Source organism: Lutzomyia longipalpis, chromosome 2 (genome assembly GCF_024334085.1).
Source record: "Lutzomyia longipalpis isolate SR_M1_2022 chromosome 2, ASM2433408v1".
NCBI classification, from domain to species: Eukaryota; Metazoa; Arthropoda; class Insecta; order Diptera; family Psychodidae; genus Lutzomyia; species Lutzomyia longipalpis.
This window is the reverse complement of record NC_074708.1, coordinates 20,430,156-20,443,546: the sequence shown is the minus strand read 5'-3', so window position 1 is coordinate 20,443,546 and position 13,391 is coordinate 20,430,156. Positions and strand designations below refer to the sequence as shown.

The 13,391-nt window shown below is 37.4% G+C and overlaps 2 protein-coding genes across 2 annotated transcripts in view; one reads left to right on the top strand and one right to left on the bottom strand.

The window, feature by feature from the left end:
• Positions 1 to 13,391, top strand: part of LOC129789294 (disintegrin and metalloproteinase domain-containing protein unc-71) — a 260,875-nt gene that overhangs the window by 60,852 nt on the left and 186,632 nt on the right. The gene's annotated exons all lie outside the window — the stretch shown is intronic.
• Positions 2,488 to 5,340, bottom strand: LOC129789414 (epoxide hydrolase 1-like). Its single transcript, XM_055826222.1, has 3 exons — positions 4,993 to 5,340; positions 4,771 to 4,895; positions 2,488 to 3,351 (listed from the first exon to the last, which is right to left on the bottom strand). The coding sequence occupies exons 1-3, from the start codon at positions 5,188 to 5,190 to the stop codon at positions 2,661 to 2,663; spliced, it is 1,014 nt and encodes a 337-aa protein (XP_055682197.1). The 5' UTR covers positions 5,191 to 5,340; the 3' UTR covers positions 2,488 to 2,660.

The window sequence follows — 13,391 nt, the reverse complement described above, 5'->3', positions numbered from 1 at the left end:
TAGGGGGATGAATAATACGGTACCCCGAAAAATTTTTTAAATAAAAAAATCCCGTTATCTGACCCTTCAGCAGGTAGAAAATAGGAAAAAATCAATTTTTCCTTGGGGGCGCTATAAAGGGGGGAGGGGGCGGAATCACATATAGCGCTTGCAACTTGTATTGACCCCCTCTACCCCCATACCAAATTTCATCAAGATCGGCCCAGCCGTTTAGGAGGAGTTCATGTGCCACAAACAAACTTTTCAGCTTTATATATTAAGATAACATTTTAGTACATTCAGTCACATTCACATTAAAACATTGCTATTACCATATCTTAAACACGTTTAAGAAAATAAAATTGAAGGTTCATTTAGTGAAGATTTCATGTAAACTTACTACAATAAAAGTTAGTGAAAATTCTCAGAGATAATTTTGAAAAAATATCTTAAGTGGTCCTATTCTAAATAAACTTAACCAGTGTGAGTTCGAGTTTTTTCTTCGAAAAGATCAATGCAAATAATTAAGTAAAATGGAAAGTTTGGAAGAATCAAAATGAGTAGGTAAATGACCTAAATGATAATAACGATATAAAAAAAATATATTTCTTTAGGTACATTTTTTAGAATATCAAAATTTTGAAGATAAAAAGAAATTTATAACTACATACATATGTATATCGCCTCTCTCTCTCTCTCTCATGCAGAAGTATGGTAACATCATATGAAATACACAGTTGCTACTATAGTTTTCCGTGGAAGTAGCGCTATATAATTGTGTATGTTGTCCAGTGTAGAACATTATAACCCTAGACGACACTTTTCTTCATGTAGAAACAGAATGTATTCCGGGAGACCAAAAGACTATCTCCCGAGGCGATTTTTTGATGGTGCTACCATCGCATTGCGAACAACAAACCATTTTCTCGTCAAAATGAGTTATCCGTTCCATCTTCAGCAATTTCCACTTTCACCCAGCAGATATCACACTGCTAGCAAATAGAGATTGTGACAGTAGCTTCGATACACTGCTTCTCTGGTCAAGCAAAGTTCCATAAACGAATCATACATATTTACACAAGCCGTGGCTGAGTATGATAGAGCCAGAACTATGTGATAGACAAAAATTGATCCATATTGAATTCCGTATGCGTCTGAATTGGTAAACATGTTTGTTTGATTCAGTACAAATTGTGACAGAAAAACTAATATTGAGAAGATATAGATGTGACACGGTAAATGAGATTGTTCTTTATTTCTCCCCTCGCAATGATTGGGATTTCTTTTTGCAACCGAAAAATATTCTGTAACTATGGTAAAGATGAATTTGCAATGTACTTTCAGTTATAAATAAGACAAGGTAAATTGTCGTTTCGCTTCAATCTACCTCGGAATTATTGCGTTTCGCGCAAAGTTTGGAGAAGAAAATAATTGTAACGGAACATAGATTTAAAAGGTTTGTTGTTTGACCACTTATCAATCTCCAAAAAATATTGCATAAAGAAGAAATCTATTTCACACGTCATTAGGAAGCAAAATTCAAAGTTTTACCAAAAAAGCATGAAAGTTGGGTTATATGAAGGGAAAATTGAAGGATAGAATTACTTTAATTTGAAATGGCATTGTAATGAAACTTCTGTAAAATGAAGTTGTACAATAGCTCATTTAGAACCTAACAATTTTGAGTTAAGTTTTTTTATTTTGAATTTTAATCTTAATATTATAAAGCTGAAAAATTTGTTTGTTTATTTGTTTGTGGCACATGAACTCTTTCGAAACGGCTGGGCCGTTCTTGATGAAATTTGGTATGGGGGTAGAGGGGGTCAATACGAGTTGCAAGCGCTATATGGGATTCCGCCCCAACCCCTGTTTATAGCGCCCCCACAGAAAATTGATTGTTTCCCATTCTCATTTTACCTGCTGAAGGGTCAGATAACGGGATTTTTTTTTTATTTTAAAAATTTTTCGGGGTACCGTATCATTAACGCCCCCCTTTATAGCTCAAAATGGAGTTTGCTCACGCGTGATTGGGGGCTCGGGGGGCTCGGGTTGACTAGTATGGAGTATACAACCAAGGCTGCCTTATATCTTTTGTAGTTTTTTAATAAAATATTCTGGTTTACTGATAATAAAGACGGATGGTAAATAAAATGGATAGTTTTGTAATTTATAAAATTGAATGGATAATTTTGCATAAGGATTTTCTATTCTTATCTTGTTAAATCTTCAGGGATATAACGCACGAGAGTGTGATTTATCGGAAAGGTTATTGACCGTGATCTTGATTAGTGTAACAGACTTCAATTGATTGATTGCCGGCTTCTCAGTGGACGGTAAATGATGATGAGGCGTTCTTTTCACCACCAACAACAACACAAGCGACGACGACGACAAATCTTACTAGATTATGCCTCACAATGTACACCATTTGAAAGTTCTGACTGGGAAAATGTCCGCACTAACTATGTATTGTATATTACAACGTATTTGTTAACTAAGCTAAGTAAGTGGGTTGGAAAAATATGCGAAAGGCTTCATTCATAATGTATGCGCCCCTAGAAGAAATTCTATTATTATAAAAATGTGAACATTTTCCTCTCTTAAACTTTAATATCAAGTGATGAAGAAAGTTAACAGACAATGCACGAAATGTATGTATACTTCATGTGAATATTAATTTATCATTTGAGAGCTAAGAAATTCCTCATCATCTCATTGACCAGTGTGGGTTTGTCTTGCTGGGCAAAGTGAGTGGCGCCAGGTACAAGTTTGTAAGTGAGGTTTGGATATACCTTTTCCATTGCTGGACCAGTGGACAAGGAAATAAATTCCTCTTTTTCACCCAACAAGTAGAGACCCAATGCATATTTTTCAGGTCTCTTTTTGATTCTCTGAACTCTACCAAAACCATTAGCTCTGTAGTAATTCAGTGGATAAGAAAGAGCTTTGGGTTTCGCAAACGTATACTTGAAGGCTTCGATGTCTTCGTCGGTGGTATTTCCAGTTTTCATTGATCTAAATACGCCCAAATCGTGAGTTCGTAAAACCATCTCAGGAATAAAAGGTGCCTTGAATAAGAATATATACCATCCCTTTCGGAATTGGTCCCATTCTCGTGCCGCTATATAGCCATACACTTCCATGGCTGGTGCTCCGATCATAACGTACTTATCCACTGTGTTCATGTGGCGCAAAATATAGCGCCACCCAATTACAGCTCCCCAGTCATGGCAAACAAGTACGATAGATTCGTTTTTATCCAATGCCTTTACCAATGCTCTCAAATCATTCACCATGTTGTCAATTTTGTAGGAAGCAAGGTCTTCCGGTTTCTCAGAATCCGCATATCCACGCATATCTACAGCAATACACCTAAAAACAAAGAGAAACAAAACTTCAAAATAATTCATTAAGAGTTATCACGAGAACACGGCATGTCCATTTTAAAATTATAAGTAAATAAAACGTTTTATTTGTGATTCGAAAATGACTATCAAAAACCTGAGAGCCAGCACGCGCTCAAAAGTCAATTTCTTATCGTTTGAAAATTGTTTTGATCGCATGAGATGTGTAGAGTGAGTACTCACACAGAGAAAAAAAAAGTTAGGTATGAGTAATTCTGGCTATTCATTTCAATTTGTTACACAATATCAATATTACAATATTATCATTTTTTAAATTTGCAAAACAAAATCTTGTTCTCTTGCTAAAAAAATGATGATGCGTGCAACACAAAAAGAAAAATTTTCGTGTCTCAGAGTTTTTATGTAAAAGTAAAAGCGCAATATGTTAACAAGGTAAACTATAGGGGAGAGCGGGGTTAAAAAAGTCACTTAAGGGTTTAGAAAAAGCTCAAAATATCATATTTCCCAAATAGTTAAAGTGAAATGAATAGCTCAATTCTTTGGTATATTTCTTGCCCTACAACTCTTTCTCAGATCATTTTGTTCTATCTAGATAGGAAATATGATATTTTAAGCTTTTTCCAAACCCTTAAGTGACTTTATTAGCCCCGCCCTCCCCTACTAAATGAGAAGCGAAAAAACACCAACTATTATAAAAAAAAGTTATATTCATATTTTCTGGACTAACTTTTATTACACTTTTCCCAAATGCAAAAAATACATTCGTGTGTCATCATAGTTGTGAAAAATTTAATATCTGGTCACTATATAGTGCACGTATTTTGTGTTTAATTAAAAATTCATATACAATTCTGTAAAAATCATTTAAATTGTTTTTTTTTCTGCTCAGTTTTGTTCGTGAGTTATTAATATCCACTACCAAGCAGTGTTTAAATGTATGGAACAGTGAGAAAAGTAATAAAAGTGGAAGTTTTTGCGCTTGAAGAGATTTGAAATTAAATAAAATATAGTTTGATTAATATTTTTTTTCTCGTGCTCTTTATATTTTTTTTTGCGAAATATTTCTAAAATCTCAAATTAAATAATGCATTTCTTAAAACTTCATGAATGTGAGCTAACAAATGTCATTTCATAAAAAAAATATTTCGATTGTATAAATATATTGAATTTCGCATAAATATTGGTAGTCTGGATAGTTTAACTCTGAAAATTGTTTCAAAAATACATTTTTATTCATGTATGAGTGGCTTAAAAAAGTCTAATATTGGCCTAAAAAGAACGGAAATTAATAACTATGCAATATACTTTAAAAAAAATTGAGCGTATTGTGTGATGTGAATTAAAATCTACATTTTAAATCCAAAATATCGCATATGTAAACAGTATATCTATACATAGGTTAGTGCCTGGATCAATGTCGATTTACCTATAATCCTTTGAGAATTCCATGATTTGGTGTCGCCATGAAAACCAAAATTCGGGAAACCCGTGAACAAAGAGCATCATCGGTTTATTTTGATCGCCTTTCTCCACATAATGTAGTTTAATGCCCTGAAAGTGAGATAGTGGAATGCGATAGCAAAAAAATACCATAAAATCGCATTTAGTCTTATCGCGCGATAATTTTGCGCGTGATAACATCACGCACGTTTACTGTAATGTATTTGTGTTGTCCGTATCGCGGATCTTGTAGAATATTTGGTGGAGTGGGACGCTCTTTGACCTCGAGGAAGCGTTTGTGACCTTTGAGAAGGTAACCCGTAATAAGGAAGAGCGTGAATTTAAGACTGTAGTATAGGCAAAGACTGTAAGCTACACTGAGTTGAATAATCCGAAACACTATCATGATGTTTTTTCACACAAAGAAGAACACGTAAATATGTACACTAACTCAACCAAGTGAAATAAATCAATTATGTTATGACGATAGTAATGATTGTTATAAACCTCACAAGAAGGGACCACTCATCGCAACATTCACACGAAGACTGAAACTGAAAGAGAGATTTCACCAATTTTGTATGGCGTACCGCCAATGATAAGTTTTTGCATGTAGAAATGGTCTGAACACGTGTAACTGAACGCTGGTGGTTGCCACAATACATTGTCTACTCAATGCTGAGAGTATTATGTATGTATGTCGTTTGTACTATATGTACGTACAAGAACGTAATTTGAGACCATATAGGTACTGTTTCATTTTACTGAGAGACAAGACGCTTCTTCAGTATATAAAAGTAAGAGTGTGATAATTGAATTTTTATTACTCGCTCGTCGATGCTGATGCATTATGCAATTGCCCCGTCTTTCAGCTGAAATTTAATCTTAATTGCAAAATTGCCAAAAATATTACGCCATACTATACAACATATTAATAGTGTATGAGTGTTTATATTTGTAATCTTTTATTTATTTTGCCAAAAACCTGAATATATCATGCATGCATTTCATAGGTTTCGAAAGAGTTCATACGTATTCCCTACTATGGAAAAGTAGTTGTTAGTTAAAATGAACACTAGTTCTAATTTTTATAAAAGTCAAATTAAAAGAGGAGTTTTAGAACTTCTGATGCAAAATTTTAAAATTAGTAGCTTAGAATTGACTTTTCTAAAAAAAATTTAGATAATCCTGAACACTTCTAATCAATTTAACACAACATTGAAAGTGCCAAATTAAAAATGTTTGAAAAAAATATATGAAATTTATATGAGGTTTAAATGAAGGTGGTTAGGGGGCGAAATAAATAAGTTTGATATCAATTGCCTGGTGACAGTAATATCTGTACCAAATTTTTATCGCGATCGGGCCAACTGTATAGGAATGCAGTGCAGACACAAAAACCAAATACGACATTTTATGTTGATATGCGGATATGTGCCCTCCATGCCCCTTTTGAGTTTTTGCAATTTGAGATGCAACGCCAAATTGTAAATTTTATATGGTTTTTAGTTGAGTAAATTTCATATCATGCCCTGGTGGAAATAATCTTTATGAAAATACATTAAATAAAGTATACATAATATAATGTACAAGTGCCGCCCGAAAACTGAATAAAATTTACTATGGTTTATACAGAAGATGAGGTAGCACAGAACTCTATCCGAAATTCTGCATTTACACCTCGGACTAATTGTGAACTGATTCAATTTTGATAAGACTTATGAAAATGAGATGGCACAGGTAGTGCGAAATGCGCCTTACCCAAGACTTCACCTCTCTCGGTCTAAGTTGAATCCTGCTGCTGATATGACATGTACATCTAGGTATCATAGACTGCGATAGTAAAGAGCTTGAAAAACCCTTAAATATATTCTTTGCTTTTCCCCTTTCTATATATTTTTTTCGCTATTTCTTGAAAATAAATAAATAAATACAGTGGAAATATGGAGAAATAAACCATCGGGTAAATAGAATATTGCATTTTATTCCAGTCACGTAGAAAATGTCTTCTATGCGCCGACCCATCCTCTTAAGTAGTGCTTTGGTAGAAAGTGTATTCAGCATCCATCCCACAGACCTACATAATGTATAAATTATAAGCTATGTGTAGGAAAGTATGTAGTGCAGTAGGAGAACCTATCCCAATTCCGACCTCCTTCCATCTTATTTTTCTTATGGGAGTAAAAATAGCATTATACGAGCTTTAAAATGATACCAAATTTAAGAATATTGCTTATTATTTTATAGCATTTTTTCCCATTCTGCGCGGATCTTTGGAGCTCGGAATAGGGTCACGTTCCCCTACATATGTTCATGTATCACAGTGCAAATATAATTGTGCCGGTATGAGGCGTGCGTAGATTGATGAATCAGAATTTTCAATTTTTTTTAGTTTTTATCTATAAATTATAACTTGTTATGTGACATTTCCGACCTCAACATGGCTCGAGGTTAAAGGGATTGATGTGAGATATTATTGATAACACAAAGAATTTATTTTTGCATCCTGCTACACTCCCCTAACTTTTCTCCCTTCCTAAATATGATCAGTGCTTCACAAAACTTTCTTTAAAGTTTGTTTAACTGAAGACAAGAATAATATAAGATGCTTAAAATTACAACGAAACAATTTCTCAAATCAGTCACTTTACAAACTATAAAGAATTCTAAGGAGCCCGACAATTATAGGAGGTTTTTGGAATCCGTTCAATGAACTCTTTAGTGATATGAATTAAAGAAAATAGTACTGTTTGGAAGCCAATTCAGAAGATTACTGAAAGATTTAATATTTCTTTGATAGGAATAGTCAGAAATTTATTATATTTTCTACGAAATAAGTGAAATATTTAATGCATGAAATGAAGTAAAATGACAAAACTCTTCTAATCTTTTCTGATCACTAGAAATGCTAAAAGATTTACATTAATCAATGTGTTAACATGTAAAAATTTTCCAATTATATTGGAATGCCAATATGTAATTTATTAAAGGAATATTAATTCCAATTCATATTAATTTAAATGATAACTTTTATGTTCCATTTTGGCAAAAGTCTATCAGATAGATACATACGGCAAATCATTTTGATATAAGACATTGATAATAAATATTAATTCATAAAAAAAAATATTTCTAAGGTTCATATAAAATTTATAGAGTTATACCTAACTTGAACTGAGAGTTTTGGTGTGGCGTTTTTTTGGCAACCCATTACAATGATTTGTTACACGAATAAATTGAATTTTGTGTGAATTTATTTATTAGTTGGTGTTCCACTTCGTGGCCAACACCAAGTATTGTAATCGTCGGAAAAACCGACCACCTCAGATCGGGCTCAAACTTGGTATGAGCACGTTTTAGACATCCCACATTACGAAAATGGTGGTGGAAAATTCTTGATCCGGCCGGCCGTCCTGCCGGCCTTCCTGCCGGCCGTCCTGCCGGTCGCCCAAACTTTGCCTTATAACTTGAGAACGGTCACAGATAGAGACTTCGGGTTTGAAGTTTTCTATAGAAATGTGGGTGTAAATTTTCATTTTTTCGCATTTTCAAAATCCAAGATGGCCGCCGTCCGCCATTTTGAACTACTGTCAACCACTTCCCTTATAGTTAGAGGTCTGAAATTTTAGTATGTTGTAGAGCTCAGTGAGACGTTTTCATCGATAATTCATACTTGAAAATCGGTCAAGCGGTTTAGCAAATATGGCGGCCTAAAGCAAAAAGTGTTTTTTCGATATATCTCGAGAACGGCTTGACCGATTTTGACCATCTTGGTATCAAATGAAAGGTATTGCGAAGCCCTACAACTGTCTAGAACATTTTAAGTTTCAAAAACATCCGCAAGAGGCGCTACAATCAAAAACAAAAATTGCCTAACTTTAAGGGGCTATATCTCCGAATCCCCATTAGGCAAATCTTTTAAATTTTGATATGTTGTAGCCTGACTCAATATCTTTCACCAGTCCGAAAATGAAGAAAATCTATGTCGTCGTTTAGAAGATATAGCCATTTGAAAAATTCTTGAATTTGAAAAGTTCTAAGAACCATATCTCTTGAACGGCTTGTCCGATTTCGCTCAACTTGGTATCAAATTAAAGGTTTTGCAATTCTCTACAACTTTCTAGAACATTAGAAACATCTAGAACCATTTCTTGAGGACGAAAAATGCGAAAAACTGTTTTAGTAAAACAAAAAACCGCCATTTTGTGTTCTAGAGGTGACCTTGAAAAGTATCAAAATTTATCCCATATTCTAGCTTATTTTAAGACCTTTCCATAACTAGTCAAGAAGTTTCTGTAGGTGTTATAGAACCAGAGATATGACCATTTTTTTTGCATCAAATTACTGAATTTCACGAAAAAAAAATCAACTTTGTCTACTAATTCTGCTCACAAATCGCATTACAACGCATAAACAAACTTCTACACGTTGTGGGACACCAACTCTTATAACTGGACGCGTTATGATTGACTTTATTTAATAATTGCTGATGATTCCCCTTTGTGTGAAGATTTTTTTTATTTTGTTGTTTTGCTTATTTATGTTCTTACATATTATTTATTCATATAGAATCTTCTTAAAATTATTTTTGTGTTTAATTAGGTATATGTTTTTTTTTTTTATACACAATATACAGTGGTGTATCGGTTGTATCTTTGAGGTGTTGGAGCTACAGAAATATTAAATGAATAATAGAAAATTGTATGGGTTGCTTCATATATTATATCCAAATGATTTTTGCAGTTATGGTTAAATTCATTCTTCATTCCCGGGCACTTGTCATCTACTCTAATACATCCGCATTTCCGCATACAATAGATTATACATATAACATGCTATCCAGCCAGATTCAGTACGTTGCTATGGGAAACATAGGCGGTGACGTCATCATTTTGATAGGTGTTGGCGCCAATTCGTATAGTTAACCCCTCTCATAGTGGCGCCAAATTATAGCAGTGCGGGGAATAGTCACATTTTTCCTTTGTGGCAAGCACAAAGAGAATTTCAAATAAAATTAACAGTTGTTGCCAAGAGATTGAATAAAGAAGTGGTCCCGCCAATTAAATTCCAAATAAATCAGTTTTTCCCCAATTTCCCAATTTTCTTTCTGTGGCCTAAGTGTGGGAAAATCCCCAGTTTGTGTGTGCTGGTGGAGTTCTGGGTGCCACCGTACCTGAGAAAACCCAGAGAATCTACAAGGAACTCCGGCGTCATTCGAACCGGAGGAAAGCTCCAATAAATTGTATTTTCTCATTAAAGGTACTCATTCACACTCCATTCACACTTCATGCACATCCCATTCACGCACGCAGGCATTCTGCATTCATTCTTATTCTTTGTCATCTCATCCTTAAGGTACGTGGAGGACGGTACAGGAGAGGAAGAAGGGGAAGGGAAAGGAGACGGTCATCCAATTCTAATTATTCTTCTTTGTCGTATCATTCTTAAGGTAACATCCCAACAATTGGTCCTTCGAGCCGGAGGAAAGCTCCAATAAATTGTATTTTCTCATTAAAGGTACTCATTCACACTCCATTCACACTTCATGCACATCCCATTCACGCACGCAGGCATTCTGCATTCATTCTTATTCTTTGTCATCTCATCCTTAAGGTACGTGGAGGACGGTACAGGAGAGGAAGAAGGGGAAGGGAAAGGAGACGGTCATCCAATTCTAATTATTCTTCTTTGTCGTATCATTCTTAAGGTAACATCCCAACAATTGGTCCTTCGACAGTGTTCACCAGCGGCGGTACAGAAGCCATTAAATCCTCTGCCGCCGGGCTTAGAGCATCCAGTGAGTGTCAGTGACTCCAAGAAGCCCGTGACTGTCAGCATAGCCTCAAGCGATGAGTACAAATCGGCGTGGTGCTGCCTTGCTAGAATTGCACAGGATGAAGGCCGCCAGAATCAAAAGGACGGTGGACAAGTACACGCATGATCTCTCCCTGCTCACTCTTCCTTGTGCTCTTAGTGAAATTGAGGACAGTTTGAGCACAATCCCAAAATTGCGTGAGATCTTCAGCCAGACGACTGAGCATCACGCACATTCTTCATGGGAAAAAGGGAGGCAATCAAATGAATTCCACGACATCCTGGAGGATTTGGACTCCTGTGAGCATCAGTTGGCATCCCTTTGCACGCACACGAAGCTACTCCACGTCAAGGGCGACAGCATCACGGAGGCATTCACGTCATTGCAGCTCAAGCTGGATGAAATGCAACATAAACGTGAGGTACAACGGCAATTGGCAAATGAAATGCTGGAAGAGGAATGCGAAAGGAATCTTGGACATTTTGAAGCTAATTTACTCACTTTGGCTTCAAGGATTCGGTGGCAAGGAATGTCCAGCTCGCAAACCATCTTCAGCCCTCCCGCGGGTTCAGAGATGCGTGAAATTGCCAAATCCGACAAACCTCCAATACCCTTTAAACATCCGGAGATGAAATCCATTCCGTCAACCCAAGCAGCACCGAACTGGTCAGAAAGGTTGTCGGAAGCGACCTCATCGTCCACATCGGCTACTGCGCGATTCCCATCTGCGAGCAGTGGCAATTCCAACCATCATTCAATCAATTGCCTGAACCCCAGGCATTCCAAGGACTTGTGTGCATCATCACGTTGCAATTGTTGCGGAGAATTGCACATCACTTGGCTCCATTGGGCATTCCATCCGGAAGCACTTCGGAATGATGCAATTCGTCCCGCAAACCATGCACTGAATAACCCAAGTCCACCCACAATATTCCCGGATGACGCATACGCAATGGCAATCTCTAATCCAAGGAATACGGATTCTGCTGCTCCACAAATCCTACTCACGGAACAGTTGGACAGGGTTACAATCTTGTCATTCCCTCTGGAAGCTGATGAGCTACAATGCGAAGCAAATTCCGACACATTCCCAGCAAAGATTGTCACGGAGAAGCACAATTGCCAGTCAGTTTCGATGCTCAAGGATAAGACGGTCTGTCGTCTTGTGGAATTCCGGATATTCTCCTCATCACGGACCCAAGTCACAGTGGTCTTCAGTCTCAAAAGTGTTGAAGAAAAAGACCCAAGGGATTGCTTCGTCCCGACAAAATTTGCACAGTTACATTTTGTCACATTTCCTGACACAAAATCTTCATCTCTTCATACACGAGATGCGCTTCATGTTGCCCTCTGGAACTGGCCAATTCTCTTCGGTGTTCTACTTGGGATTCAATGTCGCGATCACTCGGTGTTGGATGAGATCATGTTGTCATCACAAACCCATAACATCAATCTGAGCATGTCCGGAAGGTCAATGATGGGGCGTTTTGCACTCATCCCCCACAGTTTGACTGGTCTGCGGGAACTGGTCACATCCGCATTGGATTCCCCCCGCAGCCCTCTTCCATGCTCATCGTACTTTGAAGTTGCTGGTCCCGACCAGCAGACAGAGGATAAAAGCAGTCAAATGAAAGGCAAATCAAAAAGGACTGTTTTCCTCATTTATTTGCCATGCACGGAAACAGTGTGTCAATTTACATCCATCAATTCAACTGCAGCCGGACAACTCTCTTTCCCAGAACGGCGATTGCATTCAACTCCCGGAATGGGAAAGATGTCTCAACTCAGCTTCGTTGTGATGTGTTCCGGACGATTGGAGTTGTGGAGTTCTGCGCGAGATCCAGCCAAAAGTGACATCCCGTGCTGTTGGAAGAAATTGTGTATAAATTTGTGGCAATTCAAATCTCCTACTGATTGCAAGGTCTTTGTGAGGCATTGTCTTACCGTGATCCCACAACTGACAGCGACTGGGAATTGGAGATACCTGCACACAACACGAAATCCAGCAGATTGCGTATTAAGTGGCATCTCCGTGGAAGATCTCCTCAATTTCTGGCTCTGTTGGACGCACACGAGACGGCTGAAATTTTCCTCTGATGCCTGGTGGAGGAACATCTGCGTGAGACCCTCTCAGCTGTGTATCCTCACATCTGCAGTTTGCTGGACTGGATGGATGAAATCCCGTGAGTATCCGATAGCAAACTCTAATTTTTATTCGTCTATTCGAAGGGTTGTGATCAGGAATACGCGCTTCGGCAGCAATTGCAAGTGCCCAGCAGTCCCAATGCCAGCTGGACTGCCACAACCCGATGATGTCAGACGATCAGAATCGACTCCGGCAGGGATGGAACAGCAGGAAATTCACAATAATGAGGAGAATCTTTCCGTCTGCATCCCAACTTTGACGTTGATTCACGGAAATTTACAAGGTAAACACCAACCCATTCACGGACTGAACGTGCTGTGGGAAAACTTCCGAGGACATGTCGCAGCTGTCTGTCAATGCTGTGGAATCGGAAAGGTGCACAAGGTCAGCAAGTTGATTGCACAAGGAGTGCATGAGAGGACTTTTCGCCACCTGGAAGGATATCCATTACAAGACAGGAAGCCTCGGAGATGCACAAGGATGCAGGAATTTCCCCCCGCAGTATGTTGGCGCCAATTCGTATAGTTAACCCCTCTCATAGTGGCGCCAAATTATAGCAGTGCGGGGAATAGTCACATTTTTCCTTTGTGGCAAGCACAAAGAGAATTTCAAATAAAATTAACAGTTGTTGCCAAGAGATTGAATA